A 26764-nucleotide genomic window follows, 5' to 3' on the forward strand; every position below is an offset into this window, starting at 1 on the left:
TAACTCATCTGGTGCGACCATAAGTCTCGAACAAGACCTTAATAGCTTAGAATTAACCAAAAATAGATTAGAATTTAGACAGAACATTTTCAAAATGTTATACGACGATAATTTAATCGAAATGTCTCTACGACTCAATAGATCACAGCCAATATTCCGAACGATAATAGAACTACCCGGAATTGGAAGAAGACCTCGAACCAGAGACGACATAAGACAAAGTAGAAACTTACCATATAGTTATATGATAGTACGGCAAAAGCCAACACAAACTTTTATATTTAGAATTTTATTAGCAATGAATTTAGATTTTCATTTACAAACATAAAATCTTGAAGTCAATCTTCATGATCATCTCAGGCGCTAAACAAAATTATTAATATACAATAACGATTGATAAAAAGATCTCAGATCGTTTTCCTAAATTCTGCAGTATTATATAAAACATGTTTAGAAAATATTTATTGAAAATCAAAACAAAAATTAGTAGCATGACAATAAATTGTTAGTAATCATAAAATCATTTGTAGTCCCAGCTTCATCACCTAAACATAACAGCAATCAAAAGCTCACTAAACATCAAAAACTAAAATTTTTAAACAATTTAAACCATTTTAAACTTAAATTCACTTAATTTTAAAATCAGATCATCAAGGCTTATCCTTGGATCTACATTAATTTTTCTATTTCATTAAATTTAAAACTTGATCATCAAGGCCTATCCTTGGATCAAAAAGAACAATTTTGTTCTCCCCCACCCACTTAGCTAGTGTCTAACGACCTCAAACGTCGATTCACTATCCAACCCTTTCAAAAAACCCAAGACTAATAGAAATTTTTGAACAAAACTAATCATTCAAATTAGGATAAACAGTGAAGAACTTCGGTTATTCATCGTTCACTTGAACCCTCCTCTTACCAGACCCAGGATAAATCTTAGACTTAGTAAGTTTAAAATAGTATCTAACGAACTACTTGCGCTCTAATTATACCTGAACCTTGTGGATCGATTTACTATTCTCCAACCCTTGAACACAATCACTACCCCTAAGTAAGATTAAGTAAGTTAACACCTTAGCTTATATTAGCCACGAGAAAGTAAAAAATCATTCTTCGGAATCGATATACTTTTCTCTCCAACCCTGAACAAATAGACCCAGGTTAAGCTAACCAAAAAATCGTAAACACTAACAGTTTAAGAAAATAGAAATCATCTAACAACTTTTCATCCTAAACCTTATGTCATTTAAAAATCTAGGAAACAAACAAACAATCGTTTTACACAACTGTGAAATAGATAACAAAAAGTACGACCTTGTAATCACACCTCATACACAAACAGTTGGATATATCAGAACAAAACGACAAACACTAAAAAGGAAAATGATAACCAAACAAAGACAAATCACACGAAAAAGATTTTCAAAAAATAGAATCAGATCGCATTTTTAGAATCAGAAGCCAGCAATTTAGACAAACTTTATAAATTAAAAGAATATATTGATAAAAATTGCCCCATTCACGATCAATTATATTTTTCCGACTCAGAAACAACTTCAAATTCATCAAAAAGAGGAAAAAGAAGAATAAAAAAGTAATATAAAGACAAACCAGTACATTTGTATAATTGGAATCAATCAATTAGACACATCGATAATTACCTATTAACAGTCATTAAACGAAAAAATGAGCCAAACCCACACTCCAAGTGAGGATAGTCCAGATGACGACGATATTTACCCCTTCCTCGTAGATGCACCCGATAATAGAGGACAACACGATCTTTGCAAGAATTTACTCCTAAATTTGTTTGAACCCGGAATCAGCCCATGCAAAGCAGAGTTCCCAGATGTAAAAATCAAAAGACAAATTATTGATCATTATCTGAAAGATATATGTAATTTAACACAACAATACGGAATCTACACCATAGAATTCAGTACACCAAATCCGAATCACCGCAAATATGTAATTCAAACAGACGATCTTGACTTAGAATTTTCAAAAGTATTCTTAGAATATATAAAAAGCATACAATATCATAACTCACAAAGAGCAAACTCCATATTTACTAATGAAGTTTTTGCAATAATAAATAGTTATATTTCAATATTAGAAAACGAAACCCCAATCCCAAATGTCTCACCGACAAAGACATCCAAACATATAAAGGTACGACATGAAATCACACTATTTTCAACTTTCCTACATATAATTAAAGAAAATTTCACCAAAGATGAAGTTTCACAACATACAAAACATGACTTACAAAAAATTTTGGCATGGTTTATAATAGATTATTTCACACATAATATAGATTTAATTTCGCAAGCAAAAAAAAATTTCAGACCTCAAAATTCAAACGATGATACCGCCATCACAGAACAATCAGACTACGTTTGGGACCCCGAATGGTCTCATTATGCATTCATAAATATCCCACAATCAATCTCAAGTCAAGCAATAAGTACAATATCTTATATAAGAGATTATGTAAGAGTAATACCATTAACCATTGATGCAACACCATTAAACTACAATACATTTTTACCTGATACGCGAAATAACAGTTTAAATTCGACCGTCATACACAATGAAAACCTTAATGGAACTAGGAATCTTACTCAACAAGATATTCAAACACCATCACACTTCATAAATGAAGAAATCGTCCAAACAACAACAACTACACAACAAAGTATTTCACCGATACGTCCAAATTTAACAACACCAAAAAATACAAACACTTCACTAGCACAAGTAACCTTACAATCAACCGTTAAACCTTCGGTTGCTCCAAAATATTCACAAATGGATTATCAAACATATAGACCCATGACAGTACCGTCAAAAACACGCAGAACGTTCACAAGAAACACTTTTGCGGAACACAATTATAATTACGCACATTCATCAAAAACAAACTATCCCCCACGAAAAAAAAATAATAATCAGATAAGATCTCGATATTGGGAAAACCCAATGGCAACAACCAACTCAGTAAATTTTCAAACTAATTCACATCCTCCACAGGATCGTAGTGAAAATTATCCATTCTTTCAACAAAATAAAAACAAAAAGCAAGCACCTCATCGAACGGATTATTTATCCTCTGATGATGATTATTTACAACCAGATATATTTGCACCATATACTCAAGAATATCGTGGGCAAGGAGTGCAAAAACCACATACATATCATAGAATTTTTTCTCCACATCCAACAGATACACAAAATCAACAACCAATACAAATGCAAAACCCAATTAATACACAATCTTTTCAACCAATTCAGCCACAAAACCCAATGATTACACACTCGTATCAACCAACGCAATTGCAAAATGAAATACCACTCCCATATTACCTTCAACAACACGAAATAACAAAAAATCAACTCTCAAACTTTTCACAAATGCCAAATGCCGCAGAATCCCTACAAATGACAATGAATCCATACCTTATCGGTGGATCATCAATAACATCAAACAAACCATTAATGGTATTCACAGGAACAGACCCTGAATATTCTGTAGAAGATTATTTAAATGCAGTAACAGCAAATTTAATTTTAAATATAGGACCTGAACCAATTAATACACCACTACATCAAAATTGGATACATCGACGCACAGCGTTGATACAAACAACCTTGGATGGCGCAGCCCAAAAATGGTTTTCAGTATTGCCTATAGAAATAAAATCAAATTGGAAAAGATTTACACAAGAATTTTCAAAAATGTTTGACTCCGAGAGAAATAAACAACAACAAAGAGTTTTATGTAATGAAATTCGCAGATTACCAAATGAAACCATCAAACAATTAGCAGTACGTATCGAAACACTAGTTCGAAAAGCATATTCATTAAATACACATGACTATAAAAACACAAAAATGACAGAAATCTTAATGATGACCTTAACACCTCAATTAAGAAAAATAGCAATAAAAAAGAGAGCATCCCATCCTTCCTCAATTCGAGAGCCCGATCTAGAATTTCGAAAACTAGTAGACAAACTAGAGCAAGCGGAAATCACAATGAAACTTGAAGAAACAGAAAATCTGAAGTTACAATATGTTAATCGAATTGAAACAAATACCACAAATATCAACAACATACAGGAATCAGATACAGACCTCGTTGAAAAAATCACTGAAATACTAAATATTTATGAACAACACCCAAACTTTAAAGGCAAACCATCTTTCAAAAAATGGTGTAATTATTGCCGACGATACGGACATAGTATTTCTGAATGTAGACAAAAACAACAGGATAACCAAAACAAACCACAAAAATATAAAGAACCAAATAAATCATTCTATCAATACATGAAGAAAGATCAAAATCTACCAAACAAAAATGTATACAGCAACAACAGTTCGGGAAAACCACTTCCGAACAATACCAATTACACGAGAAATCAATCACCATATAACTCAAGTTATAGAGGAAGATCACCAGAACGAAGAAATACACAAAATTAAAATTCTTCACAAAATCATTATAATCGACCAAATAGTCAAAATAACTACTCCAGATCAAATTCAAATACAACACAATTTGTTTCTAGACCTAATTCCCGTCAAACATAAGGAGGAATAAATACTATCCAAACAATCAATCACGAAACTCATCATATAATAGAAATAGAAACTATTCAAATAATCTAAATAGAAGTTATTCAAACAACCGAAATCAGAATTACCCGAACAATCGATCAAGGAATAACTCATATAACAGATCAAACTATCACAGATCAAACAATAATTATCAAAACAGATCACAAAACAACTCACAAAATCGACATTCAAGTTATAATAATCGTTATAAAAATTATTCCCAATCACCACATAGAAATAATAACCATTATAATAATTCTAAACATCGCCACAGAAGTAGTACACCCAAACATCAAAGACATATTAATCAAGTACAATCAAATGAAGAAACAACATCAGACCCCCCAGGTATTGATGACACAGGAAATAACGAATTACAATTAAATCAAATAAACTGTGGATCATCAGACACAGAAAGTGATACAGAAAACACTCTCTCCATAAATATGATAGCAGTCGAAAACGACTATGAACCTATTATATATGAACAACCTTTTTCATTACATATATATGAAAATCAATTAGAACTCCTTCACAATTATTATATTGAACCCATCCATACTACACAAACGGCACAAGAAACTAATGAAATCAACACTGTAAATAAATCCAATGAAAATGACAAAACAAAATGCTTGAATACAAATCACATCTATCAAAATATACAAAAAGAACAACCTAAAGAAAAAATTTGGACAATACCATTTCTTTTAGAAAGTCCAAGAAACAAAGAATTTCAACCACCAGATCTTGATATTGATTTTTTAATTGATTCAGGAGCAGAATCAAACATTATAAACATTCCCACATGGAATGAAATCAAAACATTACACCCAAAATTAACACCTCTTGCAACCTCCAGTAAACTAGCAACAGCACAAGGATCAACATTGGTAAACTATGGAAAAGTTCAATTATTTTTCCTCCCCACAAGAACAATGGAACAAAATAAAATTTTAAACAAGCCATTTAAACAAATATTTCATATCACTGATATTAAACACAATATCATTGGAATACCATTTATCTCTAAATATATACCAACAATCAACATCTTGAATAGTAAAATACTAATCAAAGATAAGTACACAAAAACAAAAGACACAGCCCTAACATTTTTTCAAAGATTAAATAAACAACCACCATTCTTTTCAAAATTTTATCCAATTTATAACCAACAACGAAAACACCTGAAACCACTATCAGGAAACATATATAATTTTATAATAAAACAAGTTCACCAATATGATAAAAATCAAAATAAACAACAACTCTATATGTCAGACTTTGAATTCAAACCTATCCATAAGTTTTTCAAAATCACAATTTCATCCATAAAATATTTGAAAAATACGAATTCAGATGTCATTTCGTTACATGTATACAACAATATACCGTATCAAGTAACATTACCCTTAGGACTTTTAGGATATTGCAAAACCAACGCTACAATATCACCAATACATAAAAAAGCATACCGCGTAAATAATATACTCCAATTATTAGATATTTGTCAATCCACAATTCTTAACGAAGAACTATTCATAAATAATAGAATAAGTAAAAAAAAGAAATAAAGATTATTTCACAAAAACCCCATATTTCAAACCTACATTCAACATAAATAACTATACAGTGGATCAACAGAAATTTTTACAAAATGTTTAACTTCCAACATTCACAAATAACACAAGACGAATTTGACAAGTTAGCCAAACAGCTAATAAAATATTCATCAGTCTATGCAACATCCAAATTTGATGTTGGCAAAATTAGTTCATCACTACATCTCCCGTTAAAACCTGACGCAGTTTTCAAAAAACAAAGAGCAAGTAAAGTACCAATTCATTTACACGATAAAGTGAACAGATTACTCGATATTTTAGAGCAATACAAAATTATCTCACCGGTAAACAAAGAAGAACAACCAAAAGGTAACACATTTATCAACCTTGTTATCATCCTAGCAAAACGAGAATCATTAAAAATAGTTCTAGACGCTAGATATCTTAATTCACTAATAGACGAATCAAAATGCAATTGGCCTTTTGAACCAATACAAGTTATTTTAACAAAAATAAACGGAAAATACTTTACAACCGCAGATATGAAAAGTGCATACAATCAAATGCCACTAGATGAACAATCACGACGTTTAACACAATTTGTTATTGGAAATCAACAATATGAATTCAATCGCCTATTCTATGGAATATCCATAGGACCAGCAGCATTCTCAGCTTTTATGAGCAAAATTTTTTGACCACTAATACTCAAGAAAAACGCAATCACTTATTTAGACGATGTTTTTATGCAATCACAGACAAAAGAAGAAATGTTTAAACTTTTAGAACACTATCACAAAATACTTCAGAACAAAAATCTGAAGGCCGCCCCCGATAAATCACACTTCTTTTTAACACGAGTTAAATTTTTAGGACACAATATAGAAAGAAAGACAACCATTCCATTAAAATCACGCATTGATGCTATTCAGAAACTTCAACCACCAACAAACAAAAAGAAAATCCAAGAATTCCTTGGAATGTTAAATTTTTTAAGCAAATACGTCTATAAAATGCAATTATACTTAAGACCATTCTATAATATACTCAGACAACAAAATAATTTTGAATGGAATACAGAACATCAAATACGATTTGAAGAAATTAAAAAACTCTTAACTGAACAAATTTCGAATACAATTCCCGATCCAAATCAACCATTCTATGCAATGTGCGATGCTTCAAATTTTGGCATCGGCGCAGCATTATTACAATCACACAATGGTACAAACAAAATGAACCTTATATCAGCAAATTCTCGATTATTCACTCAAGCAGAGCTACGACTCTCAACCCTAATGAGAGAATGTACAGCTATAATTTATACAATTACAGAATATGAATTTCTGATACTTGGATCAAAACATCCAACAGTTCTATTCACAGATCACAAACCAATCATTTTTCTCTTTACACAAAAGTCCAACCCAAATCACCGAGTTTATAGATTTCAATTAATTCTAATGAAATTTCCAAACTTACATATAGTTTGGACAGCAGGAAAAAATCTTGCATTACCAGACACATTGAGTCGAAATACACCACCTGAATTACTTACACGTAAAACTACAGTTGAAATACCCAAAAATATAAAATTTTACCTTGCAGAAAACCAAACATCACCCCGACTAGAATGCAAATATGCAGTAAAAACTGACGTTGAACAATCACAAATAAATAACCTACAACACTTCCCACTTTACTTAGATTGCCAAAATAACCACTACGAAGTTGATCTACCTGGAACATCAACTTTCAAACCAATTCCATACTCACAATGGATAAAAAATAACACCCAACAAAAAAGAGTAAAACAACACTCGCATAAAAAAGACCTTTTCCCGTTGATTGAAAAAGAAAATCTAAATGATAAAATAAATTTATCAGGACCACAAACAAACGATTCAAAATACACAATAAATCAAGTTTTTGACCTCCACGACCCACTTGACACAATTCCTTTATCTAAATTAGAAATTGAAAACATTTTTCTCCCTCCAACAGAAAAAATTACAATTATTACCTTGAAACAATATCAAAATCTTGACTCAGTAATTAGACAACTAAAATCATGTCACAAATATAAAACTAAACCCGTAAAAGCAGATACCACAATTTTAGGAAATAAAACACTCCTCCGATATTTTCGAAAATTTAATAATACAACAATTAATGAAAACACAGACCTTCTAGAATACCAATTAAATGAATCAACAGTTCCCTGTCTCCCTTTAAGTATGATTCTCATAGCTTTTCATATCTCACATACACAAAACATTAAAGGACACTCTGGATCAGAGAAAACATATTCAAATTTCATACATTTTAATTTCCCAAATGCACCAATTTGGATAAAAGTACTATGCAATCATTGTATAGTATGTCAGCTAAATAAACCTTATCCAAATCAAAAACAAATAGCACAAAAACAAGATTTTATAGGACAAAGTTTGTACTTTAACCACCGTATTTCATTTGATACAAGAGGACCAATTTCACCATCATCCGAAGGAAACTCCTACATTATGGTAATTGTTGACGCATTTACACATTATGTAGCACTTAACCCAGTACCACATTGTAACGCTTATTACGCTTACACAACACTTTATGAACACTGGATAGCCAAGTTCGGACTACCCGAAATTTTAGTTACAGACAACGGTACAGAATTCATAAATAATGAAATCATCACGCTATGTCATTTATATAATATCAAACACAAACCACGTACATCTCATGCACCTTGGACAAACGGCTTAGTCGAAGGTATGAACCGTTCACTACAAGAATATCTTAGATGTATCATCAATGGAAATGATACAAGATACACCGAATGGTCAGCAGATGTAAAACTATTTCCCTTAGCATATAATTCACAAATCACGACAACTCTAGGAATGTCACCATATGAAATGGTTTTTAATCAAATGCCACGCAAACCAATTATGTTTACAGCAAACTCTCATAAAAATGCACAAAGTCATTGTCAACCGAATAAAGACTCAATTTGTTATAACCTACCTTTACACACACATGATGAAGATCATTTTCATCACCCACAAATTCTTAAATTAGCCTCCGGTACACACACCGAATGGATTTTAAATAGAGATAAAAAACACAATGAAATTTACCAAAAAGTAACAAAAAAGTTGTTACAAAGGCAAAACATTAATGAACAAATAAATTCGCGCTTTACACCAGCCTCCGATTTAAAAATTGGCACATTTGTTTTAATACCCAATTTTAACACTCAAAAAGGAATTTCTAAAACATTACAACCCCTTCGTAAAGGACCATACCAAATAATTGCCAAACCCACTGACGTCACATATAAAATCACCGACTCAGACCAAAAAGAAATTGTTCAACATCGAAACAATCTATTACCTTATTACCCAAAAGAATACGCACTACGCGAACTAACTCAATTATATTCTTTCACAGGTTTAAAAGTTATTCAAAATAACCCACATACGGAAAATGAAACAAAAGAACAACATGACATTCACCTCGAAAACCAAAATAAAAAATCAACTACAACGAAAAACAATACAAAAAAGCTAGATCAAAATATTCCTCAAAAAGAAAGAAAAAATAGAAAAATGACAGAAAAAATTATACCCCAAGAACAAATCGACAAATCAGAATATAGAGAGTCATCACGACTTAGAAATCAACCACGCAAAAACTATAAAACATTCATCCCACAATCTAAAATATTAGAGAAAGTTGAATTTCAAAAACAGCTTTAATTTTAAAATTAAAAATCTTTGCACCTCTGAAACATTTTGAACTTTCATTTTTCAAAATAACATGCTGACAAACACGCAGCGATTCTAGTTCAAAATTAGCCAATAGGATTCATTCAATCCGTCACCTTCTATAACTCTAACACAAACCAATTAGACGAAAGATATTAAACTCCAGGCATATCTATAACTATAACTTTGCGACCTCCAGGTCAAAAATAAGCAAACCCTTCCAACTTGACAACTAAAATAAATATCACCATAATATCATAACCCTCCCTTATCTAATAACCCAAAGATCAACAATATTTCCCCAACTCAGTACTCAAATACCCCCCAAACAAAAGTGTTAAATTAGCCTAAAGTAAAAGAACGACCATTTTAATTAGCCTAAAGTATGAAAATCTCAAAAATACCCCAGATCACTTGACAAATAAAAATAAAGAAAAAGAAGACGTCCCAGACACCATAAAATTCGCCCCAACAATTTTTCACAAAACTCAACCCACTTGTCAAAAAACCAATAAATAATTCGACCACACTTGAAAATTGCCTCAAACAACAAAAAATATTCGATCGAGAAGCCATTTCTTAAATGCTCTTCTCTCGATCAGTCAATATAATTCTTAACATTTTCATAAACTTTTTAACAATATTTAAACTTTTAATCATATTTCTTTTTTGATACCTTTGAAGCTTTTGTAATAATCTTAATCATTTTTTGCAACATTTTTTAAATTTTCTATTCTATATTTGAACTATACTTCCAACTTTCAAAAGCCATTGACCATATCCACAGGTACGATTCACAAAATTTATCTAAATGATACGAACCATTTTTAGTAGAACCGATATTTTTTTACTATTTGTAATTTTTATAACATTTCTATCATCCCTCATCTTGACAATATGCAAATGTATAAAGAAAGCAATCATCACATTCGCCTTAGCAACAATCCTTCTAATTCTTTTTCTAGAAGAATACTACAATAAACATAAATTTTTTCACTAAAAGATATAGATCAAAAACCATCAAAAATTGCTAACCAACAATCACACAGTCAGTCTTCACAGACATCATCCCAAGATAACCCAACACCACCTATAACTACCCAAAACCCTCAAACATCTACACGAATTTCTTTTCAAGATAACCCATATACCTTTGAAGAACGACACGCTCGCTTATCTGAACCACTAGAACCAGTTCAACGACAAGCACCTCTAAGTGAACCAACATATAACTTGTACCCAACACTACCACAAGAATTAAGTAGAATACGAAATCTTAGTCAAAATCAAAAAACAGTTGAAATAAATAGACAAATTATACATCCTCGACGAAACAGAAATTTTCAAACCCCACGAGTTCATTTTGATATACCCCAATCCCCATCACAAAGTACTCCAGAAAACCCCATTGGTATATTACCAGAAACTCCTACACTTCTTTCACAACGTAGCACCTCAAGCCTACCCTCAGATTACTTAGGTTCAACACCAACATCTGAACAAATACGTGAAAACCCCTTTAACCCCCCAAACCAAACATCACGACTACCATATTGGACAACACAATCCTTCACACAAGGTGAACCAAATTTAATCAATGATCCAATAGATATTTCTACGGATACAACAACATCCTCATCACTACCAGAAACATTATCACTACCATCAACACCATCAATAAGCCAGATTTCACCGACGCCTTTTACTTTAAATTTTCCAAATAACCTCGACGCTAGATATCGAGAACAATCATCAACGAATATCCCTTTAAGATTAGACTGGAATACATTCACAGCACCCCCACCATTATTTGGACAACACCCAGAAAGTAACCGACTCAACAACTGGGCACCCAATAGATTACAATATAGACAAGACATCCACGAAGACATTCGTGATCATAACATCCAAATACTCCAACAAAATAGTCTACAATTAAAGTTTGAAATCACGGTTAAACTAAACAACATTGCTCAACATCCTTACCCATTAAACCCACCAAATATAACAGCTCAATCACTACCACCACCATTTATAACAACTGAAGTAATATACAAATACGACAGATATACCAAAAAGACAATTGGTTACATCACATTTTATAACCCATACTCAGGATTATCATACACATGTATATTCTAAAAATATTAATTTTTCTCCAACTCTTTTTTCTAGTAATTTCCAATCAGAACATAAATCCTTACCCCCGCACAGGACCCCAAGATTTATTAGTAACACATTACGATTGTGAAGAAAATGCCCAAAAATACTACACAAATATGCAATAAATCAAGTATCACAAAGCGAAACAGAACCACAAGCTATAGAAACTACAAATGTAATAGCGACACTCTATTCAAAAGCCCGAGCAACAACAGTTATAGGATATAAATTCACAGCAACATCTTCTGAAAAGAAAGTACATTGTTCACAAGTCTCAAATGGAAATAAAAACCGACTTGACCACGAATCATTCTACCAGAGTAATATCGAACGACTTTTACATCTCAACCCCGAAGATTGTAAAAACGAGTTACTCAGACTAAATATCACAAAAAATAAAAACACCGATAGAAAGTTAGTGTATTTCCAAATTTTTGCAGATTCTGTACATCAAGCAGAACTTGAAAGATATCAAGGACATATAAAACTAGATGAAAAGTACCCATACAACGGCGCACACGGAAGATTAACTTATGACATACACGATAAACATTGGATACCGCACATTGGTATAAATAACCCATCAAACTGCAAAGCAGACACAAAAAATAAAGGATATCAAGAAATAATGTTTTTCGATTGGAAAATACAACTTGAAAAAATACAACTCACACGCGATTTATCTGACAACACAATGATCTATCAAGGAATTAGATTACCTTGTAAAAACGATCAAGGCTATTGTGACCCTACAACACGACCACAAGCAACAATTGTTTGGTTCCCCGAAGACACATGTACAACATTTCAAGTAGCAAAAATACACGCCCGAATGATAAAATTTCACGAAAAATATTTTTTTTATACAATCAATTCCATATGAACAAGTAAATCCATCACGAAAACAAAGTACTGATTTTAGAAACATTCACAATATAGAAAATAAATTGACACGTTTTCAAATATATCAAGAAACAGAACTTGCATGCAAATACAGAAACCCACTTCACAAAACACAATACTCCGAAATATTAGTTGAATACGAAAAAGGATTCGACTTGACCACTGGAAAAATAAAAATCGACCCTTATGCCACAAGTCATCCTATAAACGAAGAAACATCATATATACCAGTTAATTTTCAAAAAAGTAAAGGTCAACTTGGTGGACATCTAAAGCCCCATGACACTAGAAGCACACGTTTACAAGAACTATCACTAATGAATAGTACTTATTTTGGTAATATCCACTATGATATTCACTTAGATATGAAATTAGACTACACAATTAGCCGAATTTTTCAGGAAATGTCAATCTCTGAATTAGAAACACTTCACCAACTATGCGAATTAGAACGAACACAAATCTTACAATCACTTGCACTAGCAGTATTAAAAATACCCTACGCAGGATATTTACTATCAGAAAATAGATCAAAATTTTTAGACTACGAAGGAAACATTTTATGGTTTTATACCTGTACCAAAAAAGTATCACCACTATATGTTTTTGAAGATAAACGATGCTATAAAAGAGTCCCTATCTTTTATAAGAATAAAGTACATTTCGTTGACACACTTTCAAGACCTATTTCTGGGATACCGCAGTTCCATGTGGATCAGAAAATAGCCACAATGTAGTACAACTGAACCCTGATGAAGATAAATATTACCTCCTTACCCCATACCCCACATTAATGCAATCACTCAAAAAAATTTCACCGGAAAGCATTAGAGCTATTGCTCGAAACCCAAATATCGACTTACAATCAATTGGAATATATTCAAAATCCGATATCCAACATCACATTAGAACACAACAATTCCAAGAATTGTTAACACAAATGGACACTATACAAAGACAATCAATTGACCAAAACTTACGCAAACTTGCCGAAACCGCAGCATTTGCTGATATCTATACACAAGATTATAGCGGATATTTTAAAGACATTAAAGACTATATATATCTCAACGGTGAAAAATACCGACCACAAGATATCTCACCTATAAATATTTTTAGCTTTGTTACACTAAAAAATGAAATTCTTGATTTTCTAGGATGGCCCTATTACATCTTAGAAAAGTTGACTATTCTATACGCAATGTTTAACTTTATAGGATTTCTTTTTTCACTTTTAAAAGGAATCTATAACACATGTGCTATATACACACAAGTCAATAGACTAGCAAGTGTAGCACGCATACTATTTGCAGGATTCTTTGGAATTTTTTCATCATCAATAAACAAAATTCTTTTAGACGCACAAATAAAAGAATACAATACAAAAATAGCAACAAGACAGAACACATACGACGAAGAACATAATAATATAGAAATAACGCCTACAGCACCACAGTTACCACCCCTGCCACATAACCATCCATTATCCCTAGTCCCACGAAATTCTCGAAATTTAGCAATAACACATAATCCAAATTTTAGACCAACCATATCACAAAGTCCCATTCAACATATAATGACACATCATTCACAAGATGAAAATACATATGAACAATTTATAGAACAACCCCATACCACCGCTTTTCAGTCTCAAAATAATAATTTTTTTAGCCCACGATGAGCCGACAACTTGGATCCCTACACCGCTCAAATTCCCACCCAACCAACCTCAACACTCCAATTACAATAATTCCACTTTTTGCTTTCCCGCCACCCGATTTCCCAACCAGTAATATAACATCAGGCATGAATTCAGACACTAATTCACATATTGCACTTTTATACTCCATTTCACAACTCAAAAACCCTAATATTGAAACCCGTGATGAATTTGCAGACTCTGAACCATCTCCATCCAATAATTTTCAAACCAACTCTTCAATTTTTTCAACACCCCCTTTTCAACCAATCCCACCAAATAACCCACTCCCATCCATTTTTACACCTTCTTACGCTTCACAAGTCACCCCAACCTACTCTTCATTTCATTCAGACCGATCATCCAATTCTCCAGATATTCCCCAAATCTCCCAAGAACTAGATAATTTTATCACCCTACAACAACAACCCTTACACCTTGACACCCCCACTATAAATCAGATTTCATCCACAATAGAATCATCAAACCCACCTACCCCTACACCCTCTTCAGCTTATACCGTATCATTAGCACAATCATCCACATCCACCGAATCATCAAATAGCACTAATAGAGCTTATCGCACTTTCAAAAGAAAATTCCCAAATCATCCATTTCCAACAAAACCAGGAACAGCCCGTGAATATATTAATCATCCAAATCACACTAACACGAAAGATTTTCTAGCAATCACCTTACCTTCATTTCCACAGTATACTTTAAACACTCCTCATGACACTAACGACACACGTAGTTTTGTAGATGAACATGTTTTAATGCCTACACTTCATTGGACATCATATTATCATTTTACTAATCCCCTTTGCCTACCATTATCTAATACTCATATCGATATAGAAAGAAATCAAGATATGCTATACCGACTCACCACACCACTAACACATAGACAATTTACTTATATAGGATATAAAAAGTCACTAAAAACATTCACTGCACCCCGAGCTAACGAATATACGCTAGAATATTATGATCATAACATCATCCGAGCTAACCAAGACCAGTTTTTAGATGATGATCGCTTCGCTAACCCACAAATCACAGAAAAATTCTTCATCAAAACACCATATGTACTTACACTCAATATATTTGACCGCAAATTTGACAACGTCATTTCTGAAGCACTAACCGACACGCAAGCTTACGAAAGTTTTAAAGAAAGATTTCAATTATTTTCACTAACCTTCAATTTCCTTGCACCACATGAACGCGATTTGCACTGCTCACACGATATTATGTTACGCACTAAACAAACCCACACATATACATATTATCGTTTCATACAAAACCATTTTGATCTGCACACTCCATCAAGACAACCACACCACCGTTTTCAGTTTATTAACTCTAAATACACTTCACCATTTTTTCTTAACTTCACATATTGCATCAAAGATACTAACCTTCACGGTATTCTTGGCAATTATGATCCCATAACCCAAATGTATATATTTTGTTCCATCACGAAGACCCTTAACGCAGAAGAATCCAGAGCCTTCCTTATCACACATGAATTTATTCAACCTATAGAAATCCCAATATTAGAATTCATCCACAACACTAAATACAATCACAAATTATATAATCTCATTCAAAACACACCTTATGAGTTTGCAGTTGGCACTGAAGAACTAAAAACTATTAAAGCACTTCAATTGCTTTGGCCACTGCTTCAAACTAAAAACATCATTCGCATACTAGCAAAATTACTAACAAACTCCGACATAATAGACGACATCTTCCCCCACGGTTTTTTCCCCGACGACTAACAGGTAAGTATAAATTATACATATTCTCCACTAATAAATTCAAAATTAAAACTAACCATTCTTTATCCATGTCTCATTTAGATTTTTAGTCTTCATCCCACGATCATCTGCAAAAAACACAAAAGAAAAATAAAAAAAAGAAAACTTCTTCAAATTCTTCTAAACTCTATTAATATTTTGCAGTAGATAAATATAATAAAATTCATACCAATGTAGTAAATTAATTTATAAATTGTTTCCCCAAAAGCAGTAAATTTAGTAATGATGAAAATTTGTAACTTAATTTTTCCCCAAAACTAGCAGTAAAATTGAAATTCTATGTAGTAAATTGATAAGACGAAAATGCAGTACTAACCTTTTGATATTTTCATTCACTCGCACAAGAATTCTATCCAAACTCGCACAGCTCGCCCACGAAGAATTGTTTAAACAATGAATTTCAGTTTCAAGTTTTCACACTCAACAACTCTAACACACGATAATACGTTTCAAACTTTCCTTTAACCCGGTTGGAAAGGAATTATATACTAAACAAAATTAACCAACGCAGCTTACTAAACACCACAAAACATAGAATAACAGCATGACTAAGAAAAGAAAACCAACGGTACCCAAACCGGATTAACCCAGTTTAAAACTGGATAATTTATTCTTTTGAAGACTATTATAAAGTCTAAGAAAGAAATAATAAAACGCAAAAAAAAGTCGAAAGACAAACCCATACCAAAAACAATTTGATTTTTGAAAAAAGGACACAAACAACGAAACATAAGAAAAACCACCACAAACCCGACATAAAACGTTATCACATAACAGGACCTCTCACAGAAACCGCACGAAATCATACTCCCACTCCTGGCCTAACCCACCAGAGAGGACGTCCTGAGCATGCTCTATAGCCGGCCTAACCCACCGCGCTACATCCACGCTTTGTGACCACACTTCTATTTTTAATAAGAGGTACTCAAGGGTGAGTAACTCTTCAAAATAACCGAACTAAAACAAAATGATTTTGTGAAAACAACTAACCAAAATCATAATTAAAACACTGAGCTAATAAAAATTTTATAAAATGTAAATTATACCTTGCAGTATATAGATCAGCATACAACAACAAAGACGAACATCCAAAGACAAAATGACCCCACTACACTCGAAAAAGAATGGCCAACCACAACCAATATGGCGTCCACAATCACAACTCAAAGGATTTAGAGTACGACTTGACTTCGCAGAAAAGGACTTCATTGAGCTAGACCAATGACCACCTCGATGCTCAAGTATACGTACAGATCCGAGTAACAAGGCATCCCCTCCACGCACAATCTCCACGCCATTCCCAGACGAGGTCGAACACAAAAGAAGTTCTCTACATGAAACAGAAAAACCCGTCTTAGCAAACCATTCTGAAATCAGATTGATTTCGTTGGGAAACACAGTCGTTGTTACAAGAAAACACAACGATTGATATCCATCATTCCAGCGTCCTGGAACTTCTCTAACAAGAGAACCCAGAAGAATATGATGTTCGCCAAATACCAACGTCCATCATCCATCCTTTGAATTGCAGAAAGACAATTCTAAAAAAAAAAAACTCTGTAAAACCCGGATGGGTGGAACCTGATCTAAACTACATTTTATGATTGGATAAATTAGATATTTTACCACTGTAAAGTATTTAATATTAACCAATCATGATCCAACTAACTAACAACCCACTTATTTGTAAGTGCTGAAATTACTTGTAATTTCAGCACCAGAGAGATTTGAATTTAACTTAGAAATTAGTTGCCTCTCCAAGAGAACTTCAGCAGCCGCAATAAACCAGTATACCCTAGATCTATTGAGCCTAGCAGAGACTAGTTAAACAACCTGAGACTAGATAGTATAAGAGTAAGATTAGGATCGGTATTAGACTAAGAAGTTGCACGAATCTATCCGGCCGAAAATAAGATAGCGTGACGAGCAGACGGTGTACCCTATCCGAAATTACTCTATGAGTTAACCACTTCGGTCCTAACTCAGCTTGTCAGTTATAGACATAATTACATAATTAGTTCTTTATTTCATAAATAGTCCCAACAATTCATTATCTGCACTGACAAAATTGGATAAAGATCAATTTCAGAATAAAAAAATTTTTAGATCACTTTTAGCATGAAAAAATGAAAATTAAAATGCGAAGATTAAAAATGATATGGAACAATTTGAATTCATTTTAACTTGATTAAAAAGGCCCAGTTAAAAAAATGAATCAATTGGACTTTTAACCGAACTGAACTCAATTTTTGCCGTATTTATTTGTTTTTGTTTTTGGTGGACTGAAGCGGATTTAAACCAATTTAGTTTTTTTTTGTCGAATGTTTTGATTTTTTCAGTTTTGAGTTCCTGTTGCGTGTATTCCTTGCAATTTTTTAAGATTTTATTTCCAACGCTTCTGTTACATAATAAAAAAACCAAACAAAATTTCATTCCAGTTTTGAGTGATTTAGGTCACCACTTACACCTACAATGATAACAATAAGCTGACCTCAAGGGCTGGAACACCAGAAGAGGGATCGAATTCGATAAGTGAAATCGGAAAGCTACAACTCCTGACTTCTCTTCCACTTATTATTATGAAAGTTATGAACAGGCTCAAGAGTATTATCCAGCCTATCTTGGTAATTTTGAACCAAGTTGTTCCATCATTTTATAATAACAGTATTTAACTAACAACTGATTAACCTCTTAATTATATCTTTTTTCTATCGAAAAAACTCTGTGAGATGGCAAACTAGAACTTGTATCCTGTCAACAATTTTCTTACAGACCTGTGAGAAATTGAACTTGCGTATCCATTGAAGTTTAATGAACTGCGGTCCTCTTCCCAACAAACCGCTAAAACGTTAGCAATCAATCGAAAGGCCGAGAATTCGTTTTTTGCTGGACTGAAAAAAAGGTTGTGGAGGAACTCAAACCCCATACCTTAGAATTTCAAGGCAACCGTCCGTTCGCGTAACCCCTAGACCAAATGGGAAGAGGACCGCAGTTCATTAAACTTCAATGGATACGCAAGTTCAATTTCTCACAGGTCTGTAAGAAAATTGTTGACAGGATACAAGTTCTAGTTCCAGCCTGCAAGACACTTGCTTTCGCAAAAAGAAAAATAATTTAATTTGCAAGTGAGGTCAGATAATAAGGTCATTCGACAACCAATAGACCAGCAGGTTCCAGGTTTGTTAGGAAATAAAATTAATCAGATGACAGCAACGCAACAATGGTTTACTGGAATGCAGATGGGGACTGTCGCGGGATACAATGTATATTCATTGAAAAAATATATTTTTAATTGTTGCCATGTTACTCCCAAAAACTCGACACTAACATTTAAAAGCGATAACACATGTACATGACAGATTTAGTTTTAGCCCTGTCGGTTAACATGAGTATTTCAGATTTGAGATTCGAACTGACTTTGTTTTTAAAACTGTTTTTGAATTTTTATCAAATAGATAAAATTACCTTGGTTTGGTACTGTGATAGAATAGTGGCCCTCGTTTTTCACGTCCAGAGCTATTTTTAGCTCAACTTTTCGATAGCAGCATGGCAACTCGTCCACAAATAACAGTTTTTCACCACCACCTATGAAAAAAGAGGGAGATTCAATGTAACTGCCAGTTTTGAGAGAATAAAATATTGTTCCGACTTTCGCAACGAAAGTAACGGGAAATTTGGGCTCGGGTGGTTTTTTTTCCTCAGACAGTTTTCGACTTTTTAACTAGCCATTTTTGGTGGACTTTTTTATATCATTCAAAAGTATTGTTGTCCCCTAAGCTTAAACTTGAAACAAGACTGCTCGTATCAGGGCAAGGACCTGAATGTTCCGACAGCCTTTTGAGGTTTATGCAGCAGTATTAACATTAAAAAATTAAATGTAATAAAATAAAATGAATTTTTTTTCCTAAAATTTGATTTTTTTTGAAAATGATCACCCCACACGCCATATAAAGTACAAAAGAATAGATTTCGCTCCTTGTAACAAATCAACTATGGCAAATAAGCTTCTTTCTACGATTTCTAAGACGAAACAATTTGAAACGATTTCTAAGACGAATTAAATCTCCGCTCACTCATTAATAGCGCGAAATATATTGCGGGTTAATTGTCCCAAATTGGCCAAAATTGCAATCTTTAAACCCCCATAACTTTATGAAAAATGAACACAGGTGAAATATCTTTACAAATTTAAGCTCAGGACAACAATACCTTTTGAATGAGATTTAAAAATTATATCAAAATGGCTTGTTAAAAAGTCGAAATTAACCTGAAGAAAAAACCCTCCATGAGCACAAGTTTTCCGTTATTTTCGTATCGAAAGTGGGAACAAAAATATTTCACAAATATCATTTTTCGCTATTTCTGCCAACTTGGGACAATTAACGCGCGATTTGTTTTGCGCTATTAACGCGTAAGCGGAGATTTAATAGGTCTTAGAAATTGTTCCAAATTGGTTGAAGGAAGCTTATTTGTCATAATTGATTTGTTACTAGGAGCGAAATGTATCACTTTGTATTTTTTATAGATTTTGGGGGGAGAGTTTCAGAAAAAAAATCAAATTTGAAAAAAATTATTTTTATTTTTATTAAATCTAATTTTTTTCTCGTTATTACTGCTCCATATACCGTAAAAAGCAGTCGGAACATTCAAGCAGTCATGTTATCTTTTTGTAATTGTCAGTTCCAAGCAATTGTCAGCGATAAATTCAGGGTGTATAATTCCCGTGTTGACCTCCATACACCGAAAATGCTTAACATATAATTCCATACAACAAAAATTCTTGTTATAGATTTCCATACATCAAGTCTTTGGAGCAATTGTTTATTATACAATTTTTATGCATTTTCAAAAAAAAAATTGAAAAGAAAAATTAAATGCAGTTTCTCAAAAATGAGAGCATTTTCTCAAAAAATGAGAGCAAATTGCCATTGAATATGAAAACTGAATATATACTTTATGTACTTGTATAAGCTACCGTTCTTGACTTTTTCAAAGTTACGATAAAAACAACAACTGTTAAACGTTTTTGGCTTCTCTTCGTATTAAAGAGTGGAAAAAAATGCCACACAAAGAAGTGGCATCATTTTTGCGAATACGCAACGCAAACTTTTGGGCAAAATGATAATTCGTCGAAAGAGACATCTCCTCGAAATGATATTATAGCAAACTACAAATCCTTCAAAACCTATTAAAACAGCACTACATAAAGTACTTTCAACTTTTTCAAATCAATTTCCGGGCGCCAGGTAAATCGAGAATTTTTTGAGGTTGCTGTGCGTTGTTATATCCGTTTTTTTAAGTTTCTTTTCCTTTTATTATTCTAAATTTCTACAAATTGTCGCTTGCTTTCGACCGCATTATGCTTATGATGAATTATCGGCTCCCTTTTTGTGTTTTGAGGCAATGTTATTTATTGTCTGTAAAAACTAAAATACCTGTTTTTTCTTTTGTTACTTCTCAGGTCGAGGTCAGCGAATTATTTGCAAACTTTCAATACTGCGCCAGTTTTAACTAACTCCGCAACCAAAAACTCAAAGTGTGGACAATGCTTTAAGTCTCATAGACATAAAGTCTGGAAATTAGTCGCGAATGAACCTGAAAATTGGTGGCAACATAGTTTTCTGAACTAACTACTATTTTTGATGGTTTTTTTCACGCGGACTAGTTTACTGAACAGATCTTTGTGTAGAGTTTCCTCCAAGTGTTTGCGTTCCTTTTCGTCGAATTGTACTCTCTCTTTTGAGGTCTGAGTGACGAAAACGGCGTTGAGTCTCGTCCCCACCCCTGTTTCTGCTGCAATTCTTTTGCGACCCTGGAAATCGGGCGATGTCTGGGAACATTGAAAGCAACCTAAAACACAAACTTTCAAGCAGACATTAGAGATAATGTATTCAGAAGTTTATCCAAACTCAATCATTTCTCCAAATAAACTTGTTTGCTCAAATGAAGATTTGATTTTTGGATGAGGGCCAATCAGTTAGTGTACAAAATCAACACTGAGGCGATTCATCGCACACAACTTTTGCGATTCATCACACATATTCATCACACATATTCATGTTTGCGATTCATCCCTTGTTATAAAAAAAAACTAGTACTGAAAAATTGAGGAGGAAAGATAGTCGTTCCTGGATCCGTCCCCTCGGAACGCTGGTGGATAGAAAAAAAAGACGCAAGACCTTAGGTCATTATAAAAAGGACTTAATGGTGGTTTAAATGGTTTAATAATAAATTATAAACAAAAAGTACAGCTACAAAAGTAAATATCGATTGATGTTCAAGTTTAGAAAAATTAATCTCGAAACGAAATAATTATAAGAAACTCAAAAAAGCACTCGAATAGAAATTACCAAACGGTAAACAAGCACACAAAATTGGGTAGACTTTCTTTAGCCAAAAACTTTGTCCCACAATCTTTGTGCTAAGTTTTGACACCTATTTTTATGTCACCCAAAGCAAAAGAACGCATCGAAATTAATTTTCTTACTTGTCCTTTTATGAGGTAACTAAACTGATTTAACATATGCCGATTACCATTCTAGAGCAAAAGAAGTTTAAAAGTTTTCAAAAACAAAATCAAAAACGGAAACTTAATCGAATCTTGACACTCAGTTATTGGTAACCCTACCTATTGGTGGACACTTGGGCTGGATTGAAGGCATCCAGATTCAACAGAGCCTTGGAGCGAATTGTTGAGCTCGGTGAGATCAATCCAATTATTCCCCAAGTTTTTTTCTGGGAAAACGCCAAAAATGAAACGGAAAACGTTAAATCAACAGAATATAACTGTTTTATTACTTGAAGATCCCGAATATCCATGTTAACTTTGCTGAAATGAATGCGAATTTAATTGTCATTCGTATGACATTCGCAAAACCTGGTTTCACGTTGACTTTAACAAGTTGCTTAAGGGAGTTCTTCAAAATTTAGGCAAAGTAAAAGGGTTTTTCTGGAAATGCGAGGAGTGGTTAGACACAAAATAAAAAACGATAAATTGAAACATTTTTTTGAGAAAATCACAAACGAAATCCAAAACGCAATTTTAGCAATCCAAAACGATTCAGCCATTGTATATATTTCAATACAACAGAATAACGACCAAATATTGACAATTCAGAATAAAACTTTAGAAATAAAAAAACTTGCTTCTTTGAAGCAGTCCATTTGACCGAGTAACAAATTTTCGTCAATTGAGAGAGATATTAGCGATTTGCGCAAAATTTATATCAAAACAGATCAGTTTATCTACAACAATTAATAATGCTCCAATGCCAAATAAAACTAAAACAGACTCTAGTCTTATTGGAAAGCAACGAGTGATATATGGATCAGCAGAAAATTTACAGGACGATAAAATTATTCAAATTGAAAAGGACAGAAATAGTTCGCAGCAAAAGTTCAAACATAGAATCGAACTTAAAGAAAATAGTGAGCGACTGTTTTAGACTTGGTAAAGAACAACCAGACAAATTGAGACCTCTCGTCTTTTTCATTCCATCTCCTTGGCATCATAAATTTATTTTTCTGTCAAAGAGAAAGCTGAAAAATTCGAATTTGTATATCAAGGGATTTGTGAATAATATGGACTATCAGAACCAAAGACGATTTCTTAACTGTGGATACAATTTGAGTTCTTTGATGCAAAAATAAAAATCAGAATTCAAAATAAAGGCTGGAAGCCTTGTTTCTGGCACTTACAGAACTGACTGTAACAAAGCTGTTCCATCTGAGTGTGATCAAATTTTTGGTAAGGGGAACTCTTCCTCTTGACTGCTAAATGACATAAATTTTTTGTTACTCATTATCAGATCAATTTTAACGATTGAACGGAAAATCAAGCTGGACAATTTATTGCGAAACCATTAGCCTGACATTGTTGCCCTAAGTGAAACATGGTTCAATAAACATGTCGAAAAAACTGCAGTGTTTTGAACAAATGCATATGAAGTGTTCCACCGTTGTCAAAGGAAAACTGGACCTCATGGAGGAGTTCTAATTGCGGTTAAAATTTCATCTAAATTGAATGACATTTTTGATCAATCATATATTTTTGACTTTGGGTGATATTTGTTTGTGAAGCTGAATAACCTAATGCTTTGCGTAACAGCATTTTACGATCAACCGCTTGACAGTCCTATACTCTAAACGGAATCAAATTTGAAAAAATTTTGAGTGATAAGAACAAACAACTCAACTTTCTTATAAGACAATCTAACTTAAACACAAGCACTGGAGTTTCTGCGGAGATCTGGACTTAACTTCAGTTGATTGGAATGTTTTATCAAATGATGACCAAAGTGAATCCAGTTGTTTGAAATCAATTGCAAAGTTCAATCTTGGTTTACCGAAAAATAATTTTTTTTAAAGCGAGACGTATCATTAAAAGACAATCCTTTTTTCTGCAAAAACTTCGAAATAAAACTAAACTTGTCAGATCTTCCTGCATTTTCCTGTCAAATAGCTTTTGGAACTGAAACGGAACAGATAAACCTAATTTGTTACTGTATCCGTAAAGCAGACTCCGAATCCTTGCATTTGTTTTTTTTAAGCAATAGATTTCATTGATCGAATTATGCAAATAGAATGCTTGAAACGTTCAATGGGTTGTATCATCAAGCCGTTAACAAATTTTTTTCAAAAAAGAAGCTTCGTCGCTCTAAAGCCCCCATTGGATTTTACTCCATAACTGCTGAAAATCGTCTTCAGACGGCAGTGATACGTAATTACTTTGACGAGAAAGTTAAACACTGCAAGCCAGAATTGGATGATTCTTTAGGACTAGACAGAGCCGTTTACTTTGAGTCAATGAAAGACATCGATTTAAAAATGTTTTAAAATTTTCAAATTTTCTCAGATCAATGAATGGAAAGGCAAATGTACCCAGGAAAAGATCATACAACAAAACCAGTTTATGCTCTGATTTTTCAATGTGTGAGGCTTTTAACGATTTTTTTTTTGAATCTGTAAATTGTTTATTACTGACTATATAATTAAGCACTTCAACATTATAATTCAAACAAAACTGTAAAACAAAAATTAACATGTTAGGAGCTACACCCTCAACTGAATTGGTTCCTGATTTGCATTTACTCAATTCTTTAAGATCTTCGCATTGCGAAACGATTATATCTGATAAGTATATACCCGGAAACATACTTTCGCTTGGAACATTCAATGATTCGTTTTCTATTTTGTATCTGTGTACAAAATAGACAACGAATCATTGAATATTCCAAGCAGAAGTGTATTTCCGGGTATATACTTGGCAAATGCAAATCAGGAACAAATTCAGTTGATGGTGTAGCTCCTAAAAGATTAATTTTCGTTTTACAGTTCTGTTTGAAGGATATTGTTCAAATATTTAAATTACATAGTCAGTAATAAACAGTTTCCCGATATCTGGAAAATAACACTTATTAATTTTGAAAAATACAGCTCATTTCAAAACTTCCTGCACTAGCACTAAAAAATTTGAACGAGTTTTTATAACAAGTTAAAATGGTTCTTTCAATGATACTTGAGTAAAACAAGCATGGATTTCGAAAACATCATTCGACTGCGACAAACCCTATATTGTACGTTAATGTTGTTTAAATTAGAACAAGGAGAATTTTCTCTCACAATGTTTTTAATATTGCAAAAACTTTGGATTCTATTAGCCATAACTTCATTTTATACGAGCTTGCCAAAGTAGGCTTCTTCCATGAGTTTCTTCAATTTTTTGTATCTTATCTCACAAACAGAAATAAAACAGTTTTTCCTCGTAAAACATTCTCTCGTTCCCGAAATATACCGAGTGTTGGTCCACAGGGATCAACTTTTGCAGTGTTCTTGTTTCTTTATATATAAACAAAATGCCAGAAATTAATGACAACCCTTCTTTTTTTTAATGCCGGAGATACAAAATTTATTAGTGTTTGGTTTTATTTCTTTGATTCAAACAGATTTAAGCAAAGTAATCACCTGGTTAGCAGAATAAAAGAATTTAATTCATTTCTGACAAAATTGATCAAATTAGATTTCAAAAACCAAACAAGCGATACCCTTTAAGCGATCTTTTATCTATTGATGGAGAACAAATAGTCTCAATAAAAATGGTGAAAGATTTTGGTGTTTGGTGCAATTACAAAATTTCATGGATATACCATATCACCGAAAGGCTTAAAAAGCAAACATGCATTTTAATTACCTAAAAATATCTTCATCGAAGTCACTGAG

At 33.0% G+C, this 26764-nt stretch overlaps 1 protein-coding gene across 1 annotated transcript in view; it reads right to left on the reverse strand.

The window, feature by feature from the left end:
• LOC134841740 (uncharacterized) overlaps nt 1-26764 on the reverse strand; it is a gene marked incomplete in the record, with an annotated part of 53792 nt that overhangs the window by 26526 nt on the left and 502 nt on the right. Inside the window, 2 exon segments of the mRNA XM_063857779.1 lie at nt 20012-20131; nt 22178-22396. Of these exon segments, the coding sequence (XP_063713849.1) occupies nt 20012-20131; nt 22178-22396 (339 nt within the window).

Source organism: Symsagittifera roscoffensis, chromosome 3, assembly GCF_963678635.1.
Source record: "Symsagittifera roscoffensis chromosome 3, txSymRosc1.1, whole genome shotgun sequence".
In the NCBI taxonomy this organism is placed as follows: domain Eukaryota; kingdom Metazoa; phylum Xenacoelomorpha; order Acoela; family Convolutidae; genus Symsagittifera; species Symsagittifera roscoffensis.